This window comes from Acanthopagrus latus, chromosome 9, assembly GCF_904848185.1.
Source record: "Acanthopagrus latus isolate v.2019 chromosome 9, fAcaLat1.1, whole genome shotgun sequence".
Classification (NCBI taxonomy): domain Eukaryota; kingdom Metazoa; phylum Chordata; class Actinopteri; order Spariformes; family Sparidae; genus Acanthopagrus; species Acanthopagrus latus.
Genome location: NC_051047.1, coordinates 9117805 through 9144752, shown reverse-complemented (window position 1 = coordinate 9144752; position 26948 = coordinate 9117805). Strand labels below are relative to the sequence as shown.

Here is a 26948-nt window from a genome sequence, read left to right as displayed (position 1 = left end):
ATTTAAAGTTTCTGCCACTGTATACCTCCACACCACTACAGTCTGGAGGCAAGTGTTTTACTCCACCACCCTGGCAATCAGCTTTACAAAAAGACATACTCTCATATTCATACTGACAATAAGAAAAAAATGTCATAAATGTTTCAACTGTGCAAATTATAGAGGTAGATACGTGAGTTATTTTACTGAAATTTTCAAGTTATCTTCTACGACATGAAATAAATCATTACATGTCCCACAATTTAATTATAAAGCGCTCTTGTGTCTCAAAAACGGTGTTTCCAACAAGTGACTCAATGAGATTACAGACGTTGTCACAGAAATCAAACGTCATCACACAGAGGACACTAATTCAATGAGTAGTTCGTCTTTACATGCGGACTTAAGTTACAAACTACTTTAATATCAACTTTAGAACTCATAGAATAATCAATTTAGTTTCGTATTTGATAATCGTGCAAGGCGTTTAGTGGTGGTGACGTCATCATGTGACGCAGTGTAGTCTGTTTATAGCAGTTTGTTGTCTGTTTTTGTCAATTTAACGCTTCGAAAATGTGAAGCGTTGTTCATCTCTGAAGATTTTCTTGGTGAACAAAACGTGTAAGTATCATAACGTTTGTGTGACACAGAGTTAATGTTCGGTAATAATCCAAAATCCATTTAAATAAATAAATAAATAAATAAATAAATAAATAAATAAATAAATAAATAAATAAATGCTTTTTGACAAGGGAACCAGTGCGATGCTAACTTCCGGGTTAGCCTACAAAAATACCTCATCGTTATGCGGCTCTGTTGGCACATATTCATGGAAAAATAAACGTTATCTTAGAAGCCTTAGCTTGTGTTACCCTCTTAGTAAATAGCATAAAAGCTCGGCCACTAGAAAATATTAGTTGGCTAAAGGCTATAGTTAGCTTCCCGCTAACCTTGAGACGAAATGTAAGGTACTGTTTTGCAGATACACTGCTGGGTGGATAAAGCTAACCTTACCTGTTGTGAAAGGTCTGCTACTGCATGCAGTACTGTATCAGGCAGGGTACCAACACTTGTATAAGCTCATTAAGTTGTCACACTTGAGTAATGCAAGTCCCTGAATATTGTAAACCTAAAGTGGCTTTGTGTTTTTTTTTTTCAGGTGGTGGCCTATGTCCTATTTGACTTCCACAAAGTCTGACTTTCTACCTAGACAGATTAGGTAAACAATAAATGGACTGTGATGAATACAACACAAAGAGCAGAAGAAAAGCCCAAAATGAAGGAGGACCTGCCATGCCATAACTCTGAAACATTCTGGTATGTATGAAGTATTAAGTTAGTTGATGCACGGTAGAGTTAGGTGTGTTTTCACAGCCTCAGTTAGGAAACAGGGCAGCAGCTTGTTCTTTTTACATAGTTAAATTCACTGTTTGGTCAGGGTGATAAGATGTAACTCGATGTGATGTAAAATGGGACAAAATAAAACATATTTTACAGTCAGTGACTAGAAAATATACATTTTTTTTAACAATCTAATGCCATGGCAGCACAAAAGCCCTGTCATAAATCCTCACTTGGTGAAACTTAAAATGTAACGTTTTTGTTGAGATTGTGACAGAGAGGTGTTGATTCACCTTTATGGCTCATGATACTTTATTGGGTGATTATATTTTCACTGGATGAGATTAAACGACCTCACCACCAACTCCTTCACAGCATCACAGGTTATCCTTTGCTGTGGGGAAAATAACTGAGTTCAGGGTCACCAGAAGGTTTGTCAGGATAAAAGTTATTGAAAGTGACATTTGGCCAATATTGCAAGCATACTGCTTTGGCAAACTGTTAACAGTGACTTAGTCATTATTGGTAGAGTGCCACTGTATTGCTGCTCTGTGGAAATACTCAGTGGCATGGTAATGGCACAGCTGTGATTGTACTGTTTTACTGGTACAATTTACTGTTTTACTGTTAGAATAGTGTACCAGTTACTAAGATTGCATTTTGTGACTAGAATGTACAGCTGAATTTCAGTAAGCAAGTAATGAAGTCATAATTTTTACATTTGATCCAATTACTTCAGATTAGTTCAAGGAAGAGAAAAATTCCAATGCACTCTTCTGGCAAAAAAGGTTTGAGGTGACACCTGAAGACTCAGTGATATACCATGCTGCTGACAAACTAATCTTATCTCTGCATTGCTAACAGTTTGATATTGATTTATGAGAGGATGTCATGATATTATTGGGTTCAATTGCTTGGTGCAAGCCTATGTAAGCTCACGGTTGGATTTTGTTAGAAGGATACAAATAAAGTGATTGAATTTTTTTTTTTTTTGGGGGGGGGGGTTTATTGACGTCAAAGAACAAATATTTACTGTAGGTTTGCAGCTCTATTAAGGAAGGCGGTAGGAAAGAGGATTTTACAAGGGTTAAAGTTCCACACCCACCACAAAATGAAGAAATATTAATATCACATAAGGGAAAGGAAGGATATCATGCTCTTGGTTTGTATGTTTAGTTCCTCCTTTTGGTTAAAAACTAGATATTGATATGCTCATGGGAAGCATTTGCTGCTGTTCTTTACTGGATTTCAGATATTTATTCATCTTAGCATAGCCATTTTTATTTTTCTTGTAAATGAATGCTTTTCCCGTGTAACTGTCTGCTAGTGATGGCCATATTTGTAAGTGTTATGTTACTCTGTGGTAGTGCTGTTTACTCTCTGTCGACTGGCTATGGTGGAATGAAAAAGACTTTAGTAAAGGCAATGAAAACACACCCATGATAAGCATAAGTGCATTACAGTATAGTGTTCGATATGGGTTTTTACCAACAACCTAATGGGACAACATGCCTTAAATTTGCAGCGTTTGGAATGATCTGGGCAGAGCAGCTGCTGCACCTTGTCAGTACAGTCCATCCTCACTTCCTGGACCCAGAATGTTGGCAAGCTGCGCTGATCCCCCAAAACGATGACAAGTCGACTCCAAGTCAAGGTAACACTTATTAAGGCATAAAATAAGTTCATGGTTATTAACTTCAGAGAGCAGCGATGTCAGTGTAGCAGATTAGATACTGTATTCAGTACTGCCATCAACCCCCAACCCAACTGTCATACACAGGTAACGTATTCTGAGGAAGAACCTTTGCTGCCGCGTTAACGAATAGTCCAGCTCGTGACAGTAGATGCAGGGGCCGCTGCCAGCTTTTGAAGCTCTGTGGACTGCACCAGCACATCAGTTTCACATGATTCTGGCTTCCTCCTGAACTCCATCATATTACCAGCCAGAACGAGGCCACTTTGTTGGCACGGCAGAGACAATGCGAGGTCGTCTTACTAGAAAAGTTGAACCTGGCCCAGCTCGTGCCACAATGCAATGCAACACCGTCCAGCAATGTAAACTGAACGGGGTAGTTCTAAAATTTACATTGTGATGGAGTTGTAAGAATACAGTCTCATGGTATTATTAACCACTGTGCAGTGTTTTGGCATCTTAGAAGCCTTTACACTCATCGATCTATAAATCCAATTGGGCTCCCTGGATTGTATTTCTCTTCCACTTGCATTTTTTTCTTAAACAGTGCTGTACTGCCCAGGTCATCTGATACCTTATTTATTTCACAGCATTCCAGGAACAGTCACACCTCGTATTTGTGAATGGTCTGCAAAGGTTTAAACAAAGCTATAGTATAGATACACCTAAAATGTAAATCCTAGGTCGTATGTTATTTGCAAATTTTGGTTGCAGTATTTTTGGCCTTTGTCGTGATACACAACATGTACCTTGATTTTTTTTAGATGTCCTCAAAAGCACATCATGAATGCTAGGATTGTGCGACAAAATCAAACACCAATATTGATATCCTGGCAGTGTTGTAGGGATGACTGGTGTGATCACAAAACATGAACACAGTGAGATTTTTGATAAATCATCAACAGTTATGTGAGTGTCTAATTGTGTAAAGACAAGTATTAGAACAAGTAGAACAGTCTATTAAGTTCAGAAAAGGACATCACGTGGTCATGCAGCCTTTAAAACTATATATATTGTGTACATTGCAGTATTAGGTACTTGAGAGACAGGTTGACCTATTAAAATCTTAGAGAGGGTTCTTTAACTTGATCACACATCAGTGATTATGTCACCTGTAACAATATTGATGACGATAATAATAATATACAATAAAATATACTAATAAGTAGAATACATAACACAAAAGCATTTGTATTTGTTCCATTCTTGTGAGTTTTTCTAGCAATTAGTAATAAAAAATCCAGATGTATTGCTACTGTGTAGTGACTTCAATGTTTTTCATGCCATAGTTTTCATTTATAAAGCCCCTTAACTTGAATTTAGTGTTGTGGGGGGGCCTTTTTATACATTCATAACATGGTTTGGTGATAAAAGTTAATTATTAATCGGTAGGTTAATTATTCTCGCTTACTTTCACAATGTGCCCACTATAAATGTGTTAGGGTAAATATGGATAAACAAATGCTGATAAAGAGAAAGCATGTGTTCAGCAGGCGTCTAAGTGAGATAGACTGAAGCCCTGCTGTCTGTTGGGACAGGGCAGCTCTACTTTGGACAAATTAATCTCCAGTAAAGATGACTTAGATCAACTTTGAAAAACACTAAGATGAAAACCCATAAAATGATTACGAGCCGCGGCCAGAATGACAAGTATTATCAACAAAAATTAATCAGGTGCATCTTTTCATGAACTCAATTAATAATGTGCAACAACGGGGTCTTTTTTCCCTGGAATGAAAATTAATTAGCAGGGGAAGGTCACTCGGAGATGCTGACATCACTCATCAGGCCGCTGTGGCAGTTCTAATTATTTGTCTTCCAGGCTTGGCTGATCAAAAATTATTGCCATACCTGAGCAACATTTAGAAAAAAAGCTTTGTTTAAAGCGCTTTTAATTAGACCTGCTATTTGATTAATGCCGTGTAAGCGCTCAGGATCGGCCCTCTTATCAGCGTTTCTGACAAGTTTGCTGGGTATTGTTGTGTGAAAGACGTTTTACTGACACTAACCGACTGTTTAGAATCTAATTCGCTCACTTTAGTTGCAATTAAAAAGCTATTTACTCCGAGAGCACTTGTTGATATTAATATAGATGTTGTAAACTTTGACAAAGCACTTTGTGTTTATACTTGAAGCAAATGTGGCATTAAGTGGTAATGAGTAAATAACGTCGCATTATGTGGATTAGACCTTATAAAAAGCTCAGTCACAGACAACCTGCAATATGACACTCAAACAGTGTTTTTGTGCACCGGGCAATCATCAGACTAGTTGCTCCCTGCACATTCTTGGGGGGAGAAAGTGTAGCTCTAGGTTCCCATAATTTATTGCGTTTTTGTCAGCCATAATTAATAACAAAAGACAAAGGTCACACCAAGCCAACATGCTTACCCCCACCTCTGCCTGATAACATATCTAACCACTGCTGGGCCCCCGTACAATGGAGAGAAGACTTGTCACAAAGCAGCGTCACGATCGAGGCTTTACCTAGCTCATGCGTCTTTCCACGGAGTTATTGTGTTGACTCGTTGCCCGAACTATCTCCAATCCTTACTACATCAATTCACATTACCTGCAAATTAGCAAAGTTCTACTTGCAAGCTCGCAGTACATTTGATCCAAATAGACTCTAAATGCCATTTCTGTTCCTATTAACCTACGGATCGGTGTGGCAGATATTTTCATGAGGTTGCTGGGGAAAAAACACGAGGCTAATGGCTTGGTTGTGACAGCGCTATTCATGATGATTTATGATTCTGTGTTTAAGTTGATTACTCCACTGCTGACTCGGAATACTATTTCAATTAGTGCACTGAAGGTCACTCCACGAAATCCCTCCATAATCTATTCCTATTAACACTAATGCGCCGAGTATCCATATCTGTTCACCCTTGTTGATTCAAATCATCCCCACTCCTAACGGCCGGCTTGTTTACCAGTTTACTGGTTCGGACGTATCCTAGATGGTAATTTTCTCTCCTCCGTGTATCATTAATGTCTTCAGTCTTGACACATGGCTAGGAGGGACATCTCAATAGAGCTTGGGTGCATTTTTATTGCTTTTATTATTTCTAATTTGTTTTACAGATCAAGTGATATTTATGCTGAATGAAATTGATCCTGAAAGCCCTATAGGCAAATGTGGTAAGATTGTGAGGTTAGAAAGCAACAACCTCCTATTACTTGTCATCATGAGAACCAAAATAGCCTCGGCGTGATCAAAATTTTAGAGGTCTAAATTAATTTTACATCACTTTCGTTCATACTCCCACTCACCCATGCAGAGGAGGAAATTAGCTACCTGTATTTAATCTAATATGTTCCCACTGTAAGCGCTGGTGGACATGATGGACTTAATCAGTTCACACTGAATCAAAAAGCTCACCAGACAGCGCTTAGCGATGAACAATGTATTAAGTTTCAAAGACAGGGTCTCTGAGTTTACCATTAAGAATGGAGGCCTACTTTATTTTACAGGATAAATGGCTCCCACGATACAAATGACCTTACTGTCTGATGTAGTTGTTCCGATTTCTACTGAGCCAGGATATAAATCAGGAATACGCAACGAATTTACGACGTTGCATGTAAGAGAAACATTAAAGTTCTTAGTTGTTTGAATGTCCAGATTTAGTTTTTTATTACATCTCTGTAAATAAGGTATTTTTTTGAATAACTAAATCTCTCCCAGACAAAAATGGAAAGACTAGTCAAAAAGAAAGAAAGAAAGAAAAGTAAAGCTCCTCAGCTTCCATATTTGCCACTAGGGCTGTAACTAACAATTATTTTCATGACAAATTGATTAATTATTAAATCTATGAAATATCAGAAAAATTTTAAAATGCTCATCACATTTTCCTCAGAACCCAAAGTGATGTCTTCAAATGACTTCTTTGGTCATCCAACCCACAGTCCTTAACCCCAAGATTCTTCGTTTACAATTATCAATGACAAAGAAAAGGAGTTACTCAAAATATTGCCCAAGATATATAGAAGTTGGAACAAGCATCTGAACAGTGATTTTTGAGAAAGTAAAAAAAAGGCAAAAAAGCTCAAAAATGTTAATAGCAATGTATTAATTTCAGCCATGACCAAAAAATATGGTCCAAAGTGGTCGAGGATAGTAAACACATGTAAGATCAAGATCACTGTAAACCTAAGTTAACCTAGCTTTGGACTGGTGGGCAGAGTGTACAGTCTTAAATAGAACAACACATCTGAGACACAGTACAGAATTAATACCTTCTTTGAATATCTTTGTTGCACATACCATCTGGCATCTGTTCCTCAATATCCTCTTCATTTAATTTCATTCTAAGCAAGAAGACAAAAATCTGCACCGAAAAAGGTTAAAACTTACAGCCAAGAGCCCTTATCAGCCAGTACAGGCCTGGAGGCCTGAGGACAGGAAACATCTTTTTTTTTCTTTTTTTTTTGAGAAGGGTAAAAGTGCTGACATTGTCACCAGTTGATGGGACTCTATCCAAGGGATAGGTGAAAACACTTGGGCACAGTGACATCAATTTTCAAGATGATTTAACTCCATGCTCCTGTGTTGGAGGAAAGAAACTTCAGACCCCTGATTTACCTCCGATGACAGCCACGCGGCCCCCGAAACAATGTTTCCAAGGCTACTAGCGAATGACGAGTGGTCACGTCTGTACAGCCGTCCCCATTGGTTTGATTTATGTGACCGGGATCCAATAAAAATGGCAATCAAATCAACCCAGCCACTTTACAGGTAGAGGGCTGTCTGATTGAGTTGTCGAAGGCATGGCTGAGGCTCAGAATGATTATGCTAGGAAACGGAGAGGGGTCCATCTCTCCGCACCCAACAAGGACACCATACATCTCCCCATGCAGCTTTCCTACTCCACTGTGAAATGTATCCAAAATAACTGCACACCTACTGCTTGCCTGCCTCCCCTCTCTGAAGGTTATTTGTCGTCTGAAGGACTCTCCCTGTCAGCGCATGATGAATACCATGTACACAGACAAGAGCAGCGTCAGGTCCAGGATTAGCCGGAAAACTCACTGATCTGTGAATAACCTAAAAAAGAGGAGCTGAAGATTAGCAATGATGCTTTTAGGAATGATCCATCAAACTCAACTACCTCAGTCACTCAAATGAATCATCTCACTTGATTCTTTAACCCAGGCGAAGTACGAGTGACTGCCGCACTACCTGCAGGTCACAGAGATCATTTTGAGGATGTTTATTAAATCAGTGCTATCAATTTTCTTACTGATCATCTTTTATCTGTTCTGTCCTTGGGGATGAGTCAAGCGCACAATGATGTTAAAGGTTGCGCGATTCAACTTATGTCTTTTCCATTCAACCTCCAGAGCTCCGCTTGCAATATTGAATTACAGCCATTGCCATAACGTACAAATTGATACCTAAAATATGCCGCACATGGAGAGGGCCTAACCTTAAGGTTAACTCTTTTTCTGCTAACAGAGATACTGTCCAAAGCAGAACAAAGAAAAATGAGCAAACAATAATCATGTGAACTATTTGCCTTGGCTTTGAACTAATGACAACTTAGGCAGGCCTGTTTACTGTGCATGAGGAAGCACACATTCAGGAAGTAAATTGGATCAAAGTACAAGCAGCTGCTTAAGTACTTACTCGCTTCGATAAGCAGAGTGAAATCACCATCATTGTTGCATTAGAGTGACTTGCTTCAGTCACCGCCAGGAAAGCAGACAGGAAGAGGAGAGGGGAGCTGATAGTGTACCAGCTCCATGTGTCATGAAGGAGCTGTTGGCTAACAGCCAGCCTGAAAGAGAACAATTGAACATCACTGTGGAGTCTTTTTGTGTTGGAAACACAATCACCTTGTTAGAGAACAGAATGCATTGTACAACAGGTACAAACACATCCTCTGGAATAATAGTCAAGCATGAGGAATTTAAACAAATCATTCCACACATTTAAGGAAATACAAAAAAGAAGGTCCATAGTACACTTAAATCAGCAGACAACATGAAAAAAAATACAAAAATAAAATAGTTATCCCAATATTATGTCTCACATGAGTAGCCTACCACAAAAATCAACAGTATACAATATTAAAAGATGGAATAAGCCTGTTAGTTATAATAAGCTGACTCTACACTTACTTTAAGTGCCAGGCTTCAGGTTTTGGTAGTCAAAACTGAAACATGGTTGCCCTTCTTAGCCCCCTGTATATTATGAGTAATTAAGGTACAATGCTGTTATACATCAACCTCATAATACAAATGTGTTAGGCTTAATTGAAGTAAGCAAACACCTTTTCTTGTTTAGATTGGTCTTTTATCTTTTATCAGTTAATGTGTCCACTGTCAATTCCTGGTAGCTTTTATGGTAATGGTTGCTTTGCTATCGTCTCAATAACAGATACCGGTGCGCATACACCGACACGCGAAACATTGTGTGGTCCTGACAGTGACAGCAACATGTAAATATCACTAATGCAACAAATATTGAAAATGGTTTTATTTTGGATTGCGTGTTTTTTTTTTTGTTATAAAGTAGTTGCCACTGATGGCTCCCAAATGCTGTGAATTTTCTCAAAATGGCTCAAAACAGCCAGTGTCGGGTGATAACCCATATAACATATTACTGATTAAACAAAAAAATGCATTACACATTACTCATTACCTATAAAAAGTAAAACATTATCTTACATTAAGCCCTATCCTGTTTAGGAGGACATATACCAGAGCTCTCTTGTATTGTTTTTAAGTGGCATATGAGCTGCATTAAACTGGTCAAACACTCTTTTGATTTTCTTTGACTTTATAGTAGATAAGCCCATCATATTTGACATCACTAAAGCAGTGGTGGTTATTTCTCATGAGAAAGAGTCTCTCAGATTGTTTGTCGGACAGTCTCTTCCTCCTCAGAGTCAGTGCAAGACTGGCCAGGCTGAAGAGCCTCTCCACAGGCACATCAGCATCGCTGTGTTGAATTTCATGGATATCAGGAGCGGTCATGATAACATGAAAAGGCATGTTTGATGTTTTTTTCTTGATCTGCCCATCATGCAGATAATTGTCTGATAAGTAACTGTAATGTGATTACTGAATTTGGGAACAGACCCATGTAATCTTGTTAAAGTAATACATTATTTTGTAGTGTTTTACCCCCAACAGTGCCAGTGGCAACCGTTACTGTCCAGCCCTGTAAGCAAACATGCAAACGATAGCATAGATTTGAACCCGATGCCTGTTAAATATTTTCTTTTTCAGGGTCAAGGCAGAGAGTAAGAAAACAGAAGTTCTTTGATCCAAAGGATCCACAATGACATCATCTTAAGTTTCCACTGAACTCTGAAGACCTTTCCTCTCTAGCAGTGAGGACACAAGGAAAGTTCAAGGATTGAGCCAAGTCAGTTGGACTAACATGCCATGGAACAGGAAATAGCCATTCATTGATTTTGTGTGTGTCCAGAAAGATCAATTTTATTCTTCCTTTGTTTTCAGACTACAATGCACTAAAGCCTCTGCAGCAGCAGGATGTGTTTCGTACAAACGCGGTCCAAATGAAGCTATAAATCAAGTGTTGGAGCAGAAACACATAATGTCATCCCCCACAGACCGCATACTGTACAGTGCTGCACCTCAAGCTCCTCCATTCTGCCTTCTGTACAAACAGTCTTACAAAGTCAAACAATCTGATTAATATGACTGTCAAAAATATCCAAACATGGATGATTTAAAACTGCTCAGAAAAGGTAGCATGATGCAGATTTATTTCATTTTGCGACATGTACGCCAAACTCTTCATGATGAAGTTAGTCATGGCTTGATTATGGTGCATTCGCTCTTTTACGGCTGTTATCTGGCTTGACATCATTCTGTTGTTATGCAGTTCACTGATTAAGCGCGCGTGTGTGTGCGCGCGCACATATGCGTGTGTGCATAAACTGACACTTCTTTAATTGTATTGCACTTGTGATATCTGGTGCCGGAGTTAACTCGTAAAAGTGAAGTCTCAAGCAGATTCCCAGCGTCTGCCTATTTAAGATTCATAGAAAAGACCATCCACCCCAATCAATATCTACTTGAGATTTAAGTTGCATTATGTGTCCCCTTCACAGGCATGATTTAAAACATCAGCACAAAGTATTCTTAATTTTATTGCCTGCCGTAAATTAAAATTAATGATGCTGACATCCACAATTAACAATGAAAAATGCAGATTCTTATAATTACTTTAGCAGTAATATTGTTTTCAGCCCAGGCTCAAGGTGCTCCTCATATGCTCCTCAGCATTCAGTAAAACACAAAAAGACAGCTTCATTACATTTTATTTGCTATAGGAAACAAAAAAAAGGGTCTAACAAAAATCCACAGCTCATTTGGGAATATCTCGCCATGCATAATTAAGCAAATTTGATTGGAATTAAGCATGACTTCTTTTGGTTGGGTTTTAATGAATGCAAATCAGGCATCTACATCCCTAAGATTAATTTCAGCCAATTAAAAAACAAAGCTTGTTGGAAAGTGTAAAAGTGTTCAAAGCAGGGCAGCAAAGCAGTTTCTCTCTCCCTCTCCCGTTCCCTCTCTCTCTCCTCATCTCATCTTCATAACTTGCACTCAGGAGAATCCCCCCCCCCAACTTTGATCATTAGCATGAAGTTACAGGCAAACAGTATGAATTCAAATGTGGCAGAAATGCACTGCCAAGATCCTCACACCTCCTTAATCTCAGAGTTGAACCCCTTAATAGTTTCTTTATGCAATTATTGTTTGAGTACCGCTGACAGATCGGTTAGGATATGCCTTTGTCAGAAGGTATACAGAAACATAAATCCCAGGGCTTAACAATAAGGATTGCCTGATTGGGCGAGGCTTGTAAAATGCCTTGTCAGGCTAGTAAATCTGGCAACTTATTTTAGAGCAATTGATAAAAAGGAATTAAACAAATTTTCACTGCTGCTAATGATGGAAGTAGCTAAGGAAGGGGCCACCTCGCATCCTTGTCCAAATTGTCCATGCACAGCACCAATCAGGAACTTGTTAAAAAAAAAAAAGAAATGGCGGCGGTGATAGACGTTTATGAACCTAAATAAATCAACGATAATAAATATGACTGTTAACTTTCGATTCGATTTGATAAACGCTATATAAATAACACAATTTGTATCGGGCAAGTAAAAATTGACAGCAGGCAGGTAGATTTCTGCACCGCCAGTGAAAAAAATCATTAAGTGTCGAACCGCGAACCAGATACACACAATATTTTAATTTCACGCTTGCGATGCAAAGGCAAACTTTAGAGCAGTAAAGATGCCATTGTTCTGGGTTTTGACAGGACAAAATATGACAATTATTCTGCATTAGTTTGCTCACGATAATGTTGGCACAACCTGAAATCAACCTTTATCAGTGTTCAAGAGCATTCAATCCATCTGACTTAAGCACTCCGGAGATCTCATCGTGGTATTTTCCATATGAAGGCACCATTGCACACCAGACCAGTGACAAATAATGCAGCTCACACCAATAACAAATGTCACTGTCAGGCAGTGTCTATGGCTTATCTAGGTGTTAGTCTCATTATGACAGCCTTACATTACCCTTCATCTTAAATGCTATGCTGTTTTTTTTTTGTTTTTTTGCGTGTGTGGTTTTTTTTTTTTTGCACCTATCAATGCAGCGCACAACAGCACTGAGTAAATCCTGATTATTTGGAGAGTCAGACGTAAACGCTAATGATTGAGGGCAAGCAGGCACCTTCGGGCTAATGCTAATCTGCCTGCACATTGCTCGGAGAGCGCTGTGTGCATTGATTTGATCTCTCACATCAAAAGACAAACAGTGGTGCAAGTCAGCACATCCCCACTCAATGTCATTCCTTGAAGTGATTCCCCCACACGTGCATCTACTTGGGCCTGGGGAGGGTGGGAGGGAATAGAGAATTAGGCAATCAGATCTATTGGCATTTCTTTAAAGGAGATTCATGGTGGGAGGACGGAGGAAACGTGAGGGAAAGTGGTTCCCCGTTCACCTGCTGGCCAGAGCCAGTTCTGAGAGGCTTGCTGTGTTTAGATTGCATTAATCCCTCTGTCTCTACCTGTTACTGAGCTTTCATTAATGTTGTCTTTTAACATCAAGTCTCCTGCAGAGTGGGGAATAAGTGGAGAGTTCTCAGAACTCTGCAGAAAGTTCAAAGCGCCACAAGAAACCCTTTATGTGTTCCCTTAATCATTCAGAAACCCATCCTAGTATGCCACTTGCGTAGCTCCTCCATATGACGAGAAGAATTAATATTTGGCCTCTGATGCATTCTTTTTGAAAGAATAAAGGAATGTGAAGGAAAAGCATTATCTATTCAAGGAGCGCAGGGAATACTGACTGTGTCTCAGTTCTGTTGTAGCTGCTGCGTCTCATTTTGTCTGTCGCAGATCACAGGGCTGCAGACTGGTACACTACTGAGGGAGAAAGAGAGAGTGGGAAATTGTACTGTTTTATTAGAACCCGGTGGGAGAGTTTTGTAGAGGCAAGCATGCCATTGAGCCTATTTGCATCATGCTAGCAGTGAATAGATATGATAATATTGTGATACTTTGGAATCGCTCCCACAAAAGTGGTTTATGTGATGATTTTTATGTAGTGAGAGCTTCTGGCTGAGCCCCTCGTGATATCAGAGAGATGAGCCCGCCGTTACGTATTCATTTATCTTTCCTTAAACACTGCAGAGCTGCACCTTGACGCTCTAACTCACGATCGCCACTTCAGTGCGAAAGACTTGTCAAAACATAAACCAGTGTAGTTATAATTTCAGTAGTGTTCTCTGTCATTTGTTCTGTTCCACTTCTCAGTGTTTTTGTCTGTAAGTCCTCCACTGTGTTAATGTATTAACTCCGACGCCTTAGGCTTTTCGTTTCATTCAGCAAAGCCTCATTGCTATAGAGTTGGCCTTATGCTTACTTTATGCACCACGGACCACATATTCAAGTTCACTAGAGCAGACCTTCGCGCCTTTTGAAGCATTTGGACCGCGTTATTATGAAAGTATAGTGTTCGTACATTTGTAACTGCAATTGCAGCTCAGCCATCAGTGTAAAATTTGCCATTCGGAGTCTCCTGAATGCAGCCAGACAGAGAGAGTGGGAAAGATGTGTGTACCCTTTATTTTCACACATAATAACACAACAGTGGTTATTATTCAGGGGGTAAAACCAGTGAAAGGCTATTCAGAGCGTTTGTTTCAGACTGCCCTATTAAAACACTGAAAAAAACTGGAGTAATTTGCACAAAGGTTTTAAAACGTTCTATGCGTTTGTCTGTGGCTTTTAAAAATCCTTTTGATTAATTTTCATCAAATTGCGTTGAACTATTTAAAAAGAGGCTTCTGTGGAAAAAGTCTTGCTGCTAGGTGTAGGGCTAAATTGTGTGGAGTGAAGAGATGTTACTGAGAGATGGGAAGCCCAAGGGACAAGCAGGAGGACAATGCTGTCTCTTGGGAGAATTTTATGCTGCTGAAGTGAATTTGAATACATAAAGGAGAACTCGGGGAAAAAGGAAAGGGGGGTACAACATAGCCTGTGTTCTCCTGGTCCCTTGTGTGGGAAAAGAAGCAGATTACCCTACAGTTTTTTTCTTTTTCCATTCTGACCCTAATTTTGCATTTTAAGGTCTGCAATTGTGCCATGAGTGCATTACCTCAGGAATAGCATATTTTACCACCGAGGATCACACTTTTAAGTGTCAAATGTGTTGCTCTTCAACGGTAGTTAATTTATTTCTATTAAAAGTATCCATTACCACTCCACAGAGCTGTTACACATACAACGCATTGCAGTGAAAGTGTTTTCAGATTCAGTTTAATGCTTCCACTGAAGAAGTTACATCATGTTTCTGCCTATTTATTTCGTTTCTCTGCTGCTCCGTCAACTACTTAGCTCAAATCCTCAACAGATTTGCGCAAAATTTGTTGGACAGGTGGGCCTTGCACCAAGACGGGAGGGATTAAATTCTGGTAGAGTTCTCATCTAGGATTTCCTGATAAAAGTTTTAATGCTCGCTGTGAAACAGAGACCTGATTTCAAACCTTAAAGCGTTTGCTTCATTTAATTATTTAACATTTAAATGATCACACTGAAATAGGTTTGCACTGTCCAGCAGTCTCATAGTTCTACCCATGTCCTGATTATTGTTCAAAGTCTTCATTTGGAAAAACAGATTTTTTTATTTATTATCCTTAATCAGGTTTGTTTTGTGTGCACTCCACACAGTATCAATCAAACTGGTGTTGGTTTATTCATTTAATGCTTTCATCTGCTTTTGCAGATGAATTCTTGGATGTATCAACCAAACTGGAATGTCGTCTGTGATTACTTAGAGCTTACAGCAAACATACAGCGCAGCATTACTCAACACACACACACACACACAAAAAAGAACATATTCGTATCAGGACATTTTCCTGCTCAGGCAGGCAACGCCCCGCACATTCTCCCTTCTTAGTTTTCCTGTTTGGTCTGCCCTCTTTACTTTGTCCCTTATCTAAGCATCATTCATTCCTCCTCCGTGATCCTGCACTTGGCTGTGGTCTGCGTGGCTTGGCACCCACCCATTCCTCCCCTACCCTACTAAAGACACTGCTCTGCACTGTTCTTTGTCTTCAACTAAAAAGCAGAGGGGCTGGGGGTGTGTGAGGGCATTACTTGTTGATATGCAGCAGCCTCACCTGTTTGCAGTGCACCTTGTCATAATGTCCGCCTGGATCGTGATCTGCTGCTATGCACCTTATAATAAAACCAGGACATCAATAGTGCAGTTTTCAAGAGGAAATGTTATGTTAAATTTTAGATTATATGTTAAAAAAAAACTGCATTGGTATTATTTTTAATTATTGTAACCATACTGGAAATTCATCTGTCACAGGGTTCCAATTGGTCTTTGCTGAGCCAGATCCAGAGAGATCTCAAGGTAAATAAGGATCTTTTATAGTAAAATCATCTTTCACACTTTGAACAACAAAATCTAATTGTGTATCAGAAACGAATATCCTTTTTTGTAGAACAAAATCTTGTAAATGAAAGGCTTAATGGATTCATTTTGGGGTCCATGACCTGAAAGCAGACATGCAGAGTAACAGTGTTACAGTGAGCATGAACTGGGTTGCAGTTGATGTGTTCTGTGCTCCTGTAGAGGTCACTGTTGTGTGGTGCCTTTGTGTCAGGTTGGAATATTATCAGCAGCCCTAATGCCTTTCTTTATGATGTATGCACTAAGTACTGTGACATTGAAACAGACCAAGAGAATGTGAGCAAGAAAAGAATTACGAAGTTAATTTTGTTTGCAAAGCCATAATGTCTGGTAAAAACAACACTGTTTTAAAAGAGAAAAGTTTGTTGGCAGTTAATCGGCACAATGATGAACAGTAATTATTTTTTGTGCCAGTGTTAATCATGCTGTTCCAGTAGTAAGTTAATTTGGACCAAATAAAGAATCTTAATGTACATATGTCTGAAGGCGTCTTTGAGTTGTAGGATTATTTCCTCTCTGGAAGAAACACATTATGTTAATCACAAAATCCCCATATTTGTGTATCTGGGAGATGATTATGAGTGGGCTTTATTACCAAGAACACAAATTAGATAGTATGAATGAGTTCATCCCCAGCATTTGTATGTGCCATTTAACTCTGAAATCCTTGTTTATTAAACTCCAATTGCACATATGAATCAACTCTTTGGCATTAATCACGAAGTACAAGGGCCCAGATGGTACAATCTTAGCCAAGCTTGAATTAATACGAAAGGTTGAATCGCTGCTGCATCCTCTCTACTCAAGGACCTTTGAAGAATGACATGAATAATCATTGTTGTTGGATGCATAGTTTATTAAGTCAGCAGAGCATAGTGACCTACTGCAAACTGAGAGATATTATAGCACATGGAGCTGCCCTGCCTAGACTTTTGATGTATTACAGCTTGGATACTAAAATGAAGAATGACTTCTTGAGTGAACTCATAATATAAAATTTTAGTATCATATCATGCACCATAATATTAGTATCATATGGTGATCATGATAACCAAACATAAACATGATCATTGTAACATAATGGTCATGCATCACTGGTTCCTCCACGGCACCAGCCTGTTGATGCTTTTGGACTGGTGAGCAGCTTCCACTTAGCTTGGCTGGCTTAACATTACAGTCATTTGACGTTTGTCTTTCGGTGTTAATGTTAATGACACAATTATCCAATTTACCAGACTGGCATCCTTGCTCTTACTGACATTAACTAACTAGGTATTAGTCTGACGTGTGATTCGCATGGACCATGTTGTGTTGCCAGTTTGTTTTGCAACCGGATTTTTAAATCTTAAAAACAAAAAATATGATTATATTTACACAAACTTAAACACACAGTTTTTTATTTCTGCCACTAGGGGTCGTTCAATTTAAAACAATGAGAAAAAGATGCGTTGTGAAGCAGCGCAGGATCATGGGTATCGTTTTCTTCATTGTAAAACGACTGCTACTGCTAATGAAAAACTACATGACGCGACTCAGGCTGAAATGTTGCTAGACGTTACGTTTAGTAATGTTTGCCGACTTCTTTCTTTACGCTCTTCTGTATCATTCGATGTTTCCGCAAAGTAGTAACGACAGGCAAACGAATGAAATGCACCGCTGCCTTGAGTGAAATTACAGATTTCCCTGGGTTTAAACCTCTTTGGCAAGATTTGGGATAAAGTAAGCACACAATTCAACAAAGGTCCAGTTGTTTTTGAGATTTTTTAGCGCCATGTTATATCGTTAACCTGCAGCAGCTAAGAAATAAAGTGTAGTTACAGCTTCATGTTATTTTACTTCCACACAGTCAGGAATACGTATTTTGGACTGAAAATGAAAACAAAACACAACAAAATAAAACGCGAGGCTGGTGGTTGTTAGGTTCGCAGAGTCACAGAATACTGCTCGTAGTAGTTCTACTCGTACTCGTGGTCATTCAACAATCAGTTGTAATTACCATAACAGATTAATGTCTGAAAATACAGCCAACGAAAGGTCAACCTGACACTACTGATATGTTTTTCAATTGTCATTGTAGCTGTAGTGTTACCATGAAAAACTCCATGTTTCTCATATCAATATCATTCAGTGAAATGAAGAAGAGAAAAAGGGAGGAAGAAACAGTACTCAAAAGAGGGAAATAACAACCGGTGTGTGTACTTATCAAGTACAGTTAAATTACAGCTAAACATATAATGGATTACAATTTTTACATGCATATACTGTGTGTCATTGTCTTTTGTTCTGGAAAAAAAAAAACAGTCCTCCTCCACTTTGCGTTGGCCCCACGCTTAATGTATTCCATCTTCGCTGATCTCCTGATTCTAAAGGACATTGCATCTCATTTCTTGTCACTTGTCCCCTAAATTCCTAAAGGTACAATTAGCATTTTGTTTGACGAAATGTTGAAAGGTTCATAGATTGATATTTGCAAAAATGTAGCAGGGTGTTTTTTTTTTTTTGGCCAAATGCAAATTCTGACATTTATTAACTTTTATTACAGATACTCTGTTTATGGATTGTAAAACTCTGCATAGATTTAATGGGAATAAAGTGAAATTACAATGTTTAAACACAATCAGTGTGGCAAACCAGCAAGTGTGTAATTTAGTGTGGTGTGGCAATGAAATGTTTTACGGGCCTTGATTTATGTCCTGTGCATGGCATTTCTAATGAGAGAGACCAACATTGCAGTGCGCCTGTGTTCCAGGAAACTACATTTACAGCAGATCTTTTTTCTCAGGAGTGTTTTTCCCCAGCGAAATAATGTCAGCACTTTCCCACCTTCAAAGTCCTTTTGTTTCCAGATCTATTAACAATTCTAATTGTACAGGAACACTTGTTAAGTAAGGCTGGTAAATAAAGCAGGAAACGCATTATTTCCTTTTAGTGCAGATTAAAGGTACAGCTATGCTGGGTTGAAACACATTAATGAGGTTTTAAATAAAAATGCTGGCAGGGAATTTACACCGCTGACTGGTTTAACTGCAGTAAGCAGTTGATTTTCCTTGATGTTAAAGGGGAACATTATTTTACCCACTAATGAAAAATACATCTTTCCACCCTCCTATCTGTTAATTAACATGTTTGTGTTAGGGGGATTTTCAAAAAGGGATACAATCGCTTTCAATCTGATTAAAGTAAGTGATACATAATAGGGAGGTTGTTTTCCTTGGGTCCCTCTGTTAATTGAATAGCTTTGTATGACTTGGAATGTTTTTCCTAGTCACAACAGTTTTCCCTGGACCTCGCTGCTCGGGATGCCCCTATCTTAATTACGGATCATACTCCAAATGTGGTTCAATTTCCTCAGCAGGACAGTTTCTGTTAACTGCTATTTTTAAGGCCAATAACAACGTCAAAGCAAGGGATGATTAAAGCAATTAAAGTTTCCCTTTGTTTTCTAAGCACAGTGAGATAGGCCTGCCCTGTTTGTACAGCATTTATTAAACATTTACTAAATGGAATTGAATCTGTCATCGATGAAGTTTTCTGAGACAATTACCTTTTAGCATGGCAAACACTGTTTCACTCAGCTAACGTCTCAGAGCTTATGGCTGTGATTAACCATTTGATTTCATCAAGCCAAACTAAAATCCTCCAGCAGAGAGAGAGCGAGAGAGAGAGGGAGGGAGAGAGAGAGAGAACGAGAGAGGGAGGTTTAAATATAATTTTACCATCGGAATTTCTCAATTAGCATACCACATTTTCTCCATTAGATAAACTGCCTTTAGAGAGCTGGCTGGTTTAATCTGTTTAATGTCCGTGTAAACTATAATCTCTTGATTCTAAAAAGAAATCCCTTAAGGACATCATTCGCATACACTCTTCATAAGACAGTTTTTGAAAGACACGATCGAGTGCAGCTTTTAAAGAGGGATTGAACAGTGATGGGTTGTCATGCCTATCATGCTTTTCTTTTCCATGGCACGCGGATTGTGCGAGTTGCAGTTTCACTTGCTTGAGTTTGGCTAATCATTAGTAATTACGCTTTTACAAGCTTGTCCTTGCTCGACTATCACTGCAACATACATGGCTGCATTTTAGACTTCCAGTGGTTTATAGGTTTATGTGGGTACTCAGTCTTCTGCTTAGTGATTCTACGAGTGTTATGGTAGAGCGTGCCGTCTTGAAAGATGGCAGTTGCTGCTCTCTGAAAGATAATTTGGAAGAGATATCACCATGTGACATGATACATGAATCAAACTTTGATCTCAGATGGAATCAGAAGTGTATCAGGCTGTTTGTACACGCACATCACTGCCAATCATAGCAGCGCTTGGGCTGTTAGTCTGTATGGATATAGAAATCAGGATTTGTTGTTATCCTATTGAACGATGAGCAGAGAGAAATCAGAGTGTTTACATGCATATCATTGCCTTCCATCATACACTGCAGGCTGTATGAATTAGGGCCTGCAAACACAGCCTCATTCTCCTTGCATCACGCCAAGAGTCACTCCATTGATTACCCTTCCCCGCTCCCAGGAAATGGCTCATGCATCTCGTGTACATTATAACAAATGTTCTCTTTGCATTACAATTGAATTGTGATTGTTATGTTCAATCAATGGGGAAAGGTCACGGGATCGCTCCTGCCAGCGCTTTAATGGAGAAGTCGATGAGGATTCATTTTAATCACTGCGGCTGTGGCAGAATGAGCACAACACTGAGAGACTGTCAATGGCCCGGTAATTACCGCTGTTTATACAGGTTTCTGCTTTAGCAATTTAGATATCCACAAATCTCTCTGTTTCTTGCACCACAGTTATATTGGAAGCTGCGTGGCATCAAATGAAGTACTCTAGGATGTGGGCCGTGACTACTCTAATTGTGGGACTATTGGTGAGGCAGGCTATTTGAAAATGAAGTGAGCTCCATTTGCTCCTCTTTTGAGCAGTTACATTACCAGAAAGCTGTTGCATACTTTACATACTTTATGTGAGGGAGCGTTCTATTAGCTCAGCTGAATCAAAGTCCTGCCTGTAGCAGCTGTATTAAGAGGTGGGAGATTGTGTACAATCACCCATATTCACAGTGTATGTCTGTCCAAGTTAACCCTACTGTTAGTTGACAGATAGCCGCTGGTACTACATTTGTGATTCTGTAATGGGTTTGCTCTTGAAGACATGTTTTTTTTAGGGTGTTCTATATGACTATTTCAGGTCGTGATTGACCTTGAACACGTCCACGATCTACCTTTCAGGTGAACCGCAGATATTGTGGTATTTAATTGTGGCCCTCTTACTTGTCTTTTCAAACTTAACAGAACCTCATTGACAAGCATATCGGCACTATTTAAACAAACAAACGGAGTGAGGGAGCCAACTAGTTGGCTATGCTCCGCTAGCAAGTGGCATGGCGGATGGGGAGCTCGTGCCAAAGTATTGTGTTTCAATGGTGCAAATGTGGAAATTGGCAACAGCTATTTCAAGTCTGGTTTAGTCTTCGAGGCATGTTGAAATTGAGACAAAATTATACCATTTACAATTTGGATCAAGATTGCAATTAGAAAGATTGTGATTTTTTTTTTTGGCAAGATTGTCCACCCCTTGTTTGCATATATACGTACCATACCTCAAAGATTCTGCTGACATAGACTTCATTTCACAGAATTCTTTGTTTTCTGACTTTTCTAACAGTGACCAAAGACCTCGGTTTCACTGAGATCATTGGTCGCTATGGTCAACATAAGATGCTTTTAAATAATCATACACATTAAGCGATCTAACTATTTGTTTTTTTCATAAAACTGGTCAAAAGTAGTTAGGAAATTATATATAAGCAACAACTATGAAGCATAAATGCAGTTTTACGTAGACTAGTGCTGCACCTTCTGATCATTTATTTTTTTTCATTGGCTATTAATCAGCTGTTTATTTTCTTGATCAGTCATTTGGTATATAAAATACCAGAAAATTGTCCTAGAGTCCAGGGTGGTGTTTTCAGATTTTTTGTGTTGTGCATACCTTGCGAGGCAACTCGGAATAAGGATCACATGATCATGTGATCTTGCAAATTCATCTTGCCAGGCTTCAAACTTTGTGCTTTTGGCCAAAACACAGTAGTCCCAACCAATCATGAGGAACTACTTGCAGCTATGGATGTGGTTTGGGTGTAATGAGCAGGGAAAGAAGAACTGTCGGTTTGAAAACAACAATAGCAGCTTAAGGAGGTTAGTGTGGAGACTGCTTTAGCATTTATTAAAAAAGAACTGGGAGGTATTTCCTCATTGAAAGAAGAGCTGGAGAACATGACGGAAGGCTTTTCTTGATGGAAAGATGTTTTCGCTTATTTCTCGATCGACTTCGGCAAGAGCTTGATTTAACCAGCTGTCTGTGCTGCTGCCGCACCAGTTAGGCCTATCAAGGGCTAATATTGACTCTTGGCAAAGTGTAACAAATAGGGGTCAACAGACATGGCTCTTTCAGGGCCGATACAGATACGATTATTACAAATCAAGGAGACCGATAACCAATATTTTGAACCGATATTCATTTGCAGTATAAATGTGTCAGAACTACGAATAACAGGTGATGAACCTTAGTACTACTTACTAAACTTACTACTGTTATTAGTTATATTTTCGGGTAATTTACTGAGTATTTCCTTTTTGGTCTTCGCTCTACTTCTCTTCACAACATTTATTTGATAAACTTTGTTGATAATTACTTTTGGGATCATTCACTGTTTATATGTGTTGTTAATTGTGATGTGTTACCAATCAGATATTTTCTTGGGCAGGACATTATGTGAGAGGATGCTGCATCACATTTTTAAATTAGTGTCTTGTATCTGCAGTCTGACAGAAAAATCACCAACACTGATTGGAAAAGTGCTGAATATCGGCCCAATAATCGGTCTATCCCTAGTACCCTAGTAACACACAATCTGGTGCTGAGGTAAGTGTTGTACAAAATCCGAATAGATTAAATTTACAATGATATAAAATACAAAAAACAGCTAATTATCTAATCGGACAAGCTGGAATCAAAGATTGTTTGGAGTTTGTGAATAAGACATTACATTTTTACCGCCGATCACCTAATCAGTTGCAACTTGCCTGTCACATTTCGACAGTGGCTACAAAATGTTAGTGGTTGTCATCAGCAGAATACACTCAGCACTCAAGGTGACATCATGACAGTAGTTCTGTAGCCTGTGCAATATGACAATATATTGATAATAAATAAAAAACATACTTTCACAAAGCGCACTATTGTTTATTACATTGTGTTGCAAATTACACCCAATTTTTTGTGATACCTTGCAAAGACCCAGGCATGAACTTTGCATGAAGGCAACACGAGCAAACCTGGAGGCGAGTGAACAGAGTTAATTATTGTGAACAAGCAAGGGACTCTGACCGCCAAGACAAAAACATGGAGGTGGTACCTAAAAGAGGGGCTTCTTCTGCATAAACTAGTAATTTATTGAATTTCAAGCATATGCGCAGTATCTAGCAACATGTGTTGTAAGTGAAATAACCCACAGGTAAATCGGATATGAGATTTTAGTCATATCGTGCAGCCATAGTTACCTGTAATTAATAAGAAATTGATGTGGCCGGTGTAGAACATTATCATACACCCTCCACCATCAGCGTGCTCTCTGACACCTCCCCTTCACCCCAAGTGGCATGTTTGTGTTGGACGGTGACTAAGAATAGATGGGGTCAAGGCAGTGTAACCTTGGAGAAACAAATATTCATGATCAATAAGTGCTTTATTCCAAGCATCTAAATGATTCTTATGTCCGAAGTGGCTTTTCTCCCCCCGTGCAGAAAAGCAGTTTGAAGATTTATGCGGACTAGGTAAAAGGACATTTTAAAAGACTACACAGTATCATTGCTTTCAAATGTCATGTAATCATAGGTTAGGGGGAGAGTGCCGGGCACGGAGAGCTAAGTGATGTTACGGATAATGAATTGCCTCTGAAATATAATACATCGTGAGTATGATTCTTTGTTCCAAGCTCTGTACACCAACTCTGTTCAATTAAAGTTATTTATCTCTCTTGTTTTTTAAGTTCATCAATTATATTGTGATACACTTAATGTCCATAAGAGGATGATGTATGATTGGTCTAATTATTTCTTATTCACCATGCTTTCTAAAGCATATCAATTTTGTTAATACCATGTAATTAAAACACGTCAGTGCGCTACAAGTTGCTGGCTGTATTAATGACTATGAAAATTATTTTAATTAAATAGCCAATTATAGAAAAATCCTAACCATGAGAATTGACATTTAAATGAATTCAATTTAAATTGCTTTTCAACATTGTTTTATCAAAGCTTTATGGGGTGAATAAATTATTACATCAAACAATATACTGTGTCATTGATCATACACAAGTCTTGTCCCATATCCATACATTTTGAAACACTTTCCTGATGCCATTCATCATCCTGGGTGATTACATTTTGACATAGTCATTTGTTTACCGCAATCTCATCCACATGTACTGTACTTCTGTGGACTTTCAGGAAAAAAACTCTGTAAACTGTTTATTTTTCTGAGGTGAATCACCCCAGAAACTTCATTCGCGCCACTGATTACCGACTATTATGAACAACTTAAAACTTTCTCTACTTACCTCCACATTTCCTCAAGAAATGCTTAAAATTGTTGTTCACTAGTAAACAGACATGTTTTCTCTCAAGGTATGAGTTTTAGCTACAGCAATGATTTGTGCGTCTGTGCTGAATTATATCAACAGAGTATTGTGGTGTAGTGTACAGCACCAGTATACAGATGTTATTTTTGTGTTGCGCTGTGTTTTCATAACTGGGGTCAGACACATGCAGCCCACCCAGTCTGTTGAAAGGCCTTTGTATCTCAAACATCATACATATCCTGTGGTGCCTTTTAATACCTATTAGGCCACTCAAGCTCATATATTTCCCCCTTTTTCCTGCATAATGTTAATGAAAGTCATTTTTCACACATTACAAGCACAATGATTTGCAGTTAACCCATGCAAACAAGAGAAATAGTGGGCAAACTGTTGTGACATTCATTGTATATAATGAAATCTTAATATGGTGCATATTTAAGTGAAAGGTTAGCAACATAAAGGGCAAATGGATTGCCTGGCAATGAATTTTAAGCAGCTATTGATTTTACACTACAAGCTACCTCTTTCCCTGAATGATAATTTTGAAATGGCATACTGCTTATCTTAAAGCTGATCTGACACAACAGGACAACACGAATACACAGAATATTAAGGCAAACACAGGCCCTGATAAGAGACGCTCTTCTTGGTGTGCGCCACACTTATTCAGCCTAAAGAGAGCACATGGCAAGTGCTGATGTTCTCCAAAGTTCAGGTGATAAAGATACACCTAGCAGCGAACAGACGCTCCTGATGGAAACTGTGCAAAACTGTTGTGAAAGCTATGAAAGCTGTGGGATACACTTTTCTACATGTCAACAAGATCCGCTGGTTATTTGTGAATAAATCAGGTTTTTACCTGCCGTTCCCCAATTTGGTTGTACAGTTGTGCCGTCTTAAAACAATTTTTAAACATCACTTCGATCTCTGCAACACTTCAAACAAGCTTCATGCAGGTCCACTTATGTTTTTTTTTTTTTGCATACATTGAATACCACATAAAGCTTTTTTTTCTTTTATCTCTACAATCCAACACATATAAATCCTTTTTAGAATCTATTTGTGAATTGTCTAAATCGGGATTATTTAGATTTATATATTTCAGTGTGTACAGAAAGCGATTGATTTGTTCAGAAAAGCGGAAAGAAGGTCATTTAATTCACTGTGTCAGTGGTTGATTTCAGTACATGTAAAGCCTATATGAGCTTACTGTACATGGACTTGACCGTGAAACAGAGTGCATTATCTCCTCCCCTCTCTTCCTTCATCACCCTTTCCTGTGCCGTCCGAGACTGAGAGGAAGTTTAAGAGTTCATCCTCTACATAGATTAAGCTTAGTTCTGTATTCGGCACCACAAAATAACAAACTGGTGTTCCGTCCGGAGGTAACAGTGGCTGAAGAAGCATCGCTATGCAAGACACATGAAAAAACAGTAGACAGTTTCCATGCTCGAGGGCAGTGTTTTTAGTATTAAATTAATATTTGCTTGTGTTCTCACCTAGTTAATATTCCTTAATGTACTGGGCTCAGGCATAAGAAGGTAGTGCCTCTTTATCTACAGCAACTATGAGCTCAGTAACACTTTCAGCAGTGTCGATATAGGTCACATCGTTTGACATGTTTCCCATCTCACCTGTAATTCTAATATAACAACGTCGTAGCCATCATGGGTGTCAAACCAGAAAGTGGAAAACAAATACTGACACTCTTTCAGATTTTGAAGATTAGTAATTATAGTCCAACTTTAATTAGTAACTGTACTTTTATACATTGTATTTGCTGTATACACTCAGTGTAATATTAAGAGTGATTTAGTCTGAATACTATAACAACCATTGCTTCATGTTGTGTCAGGCTGTGTCCTCATACAGAAAGCTGTAGTCCCTTCAGTTGTGTAGACACAGTAATCAGAGAGGACTCGTTAAATGAGACACATTTTCCTTTCTCACAGACAGGGTATTACTTGGAAAATGACTCATACCGGCATCATCAGTGAGAAAATATGACAAATAAGATATTAGAATGAAATTTTTAGAACAAGGTAACCCTTTCAAATCATGCTATTATGTAATGCTTAAGTAATAACGAGGCAAGATTCATGATGATTTCGTGCAGGATGTATCGTGAATTCTTGTTGCTAACCACCGACAAATGATCAAGTTACTAATATTTTATTAGAACAGTTCACGTTTAATAGATCATCAGTATGTTCATTCACAGTTACTTCATACATTAATTAATACACAAACAAGTTAGCTGGATTCCAGTAACCAAGAACTTTATA

At 38.7% G+C, this 26948-nt stretch overlaps 1 protein-coding gene across 6 annotated transcripts in view; it reads left to right on the top strand.

The window, feature by feature from the left end:
* Nucleotides 1–352: 352 nt before the first annotated feature.
* dachd (dachshund d) overlaps nucleotides 353–26948 on the top strand; it is a 127436-nt gene continuing 100840 nt past the window's right edge. For 3 of the 6 annotated variants that reach the window (XM_037110194.1, XM_037110193.1, XM_037110192.1), the window contains exons 1-4: nucleotides 353–600; nucleotides 1139–1296; nucleotides 2846–2974; nucleotides 15899–15943. In XM_037110194.1, the coding sequence (XP_036966089.1) occupies nucleotides 2951–2974; nucleotides 15899–15943 (69 nt within the window). In that variant the 5' untranslated portion in view covers nucleotides 353–600; nucleotides 1139–1296; nucleotides 2846–2950. The remainder of the gene's footprint in view (nucleotides 601–1138; nucleotides 1297–2845; nucleotides 2975–15898; nucleotides 15944–26948) is intronic. The other 3 variants (XM_037110197.1, XM_037110196.1, XM_037110195.1) reach the window with 2 other exon arrangements.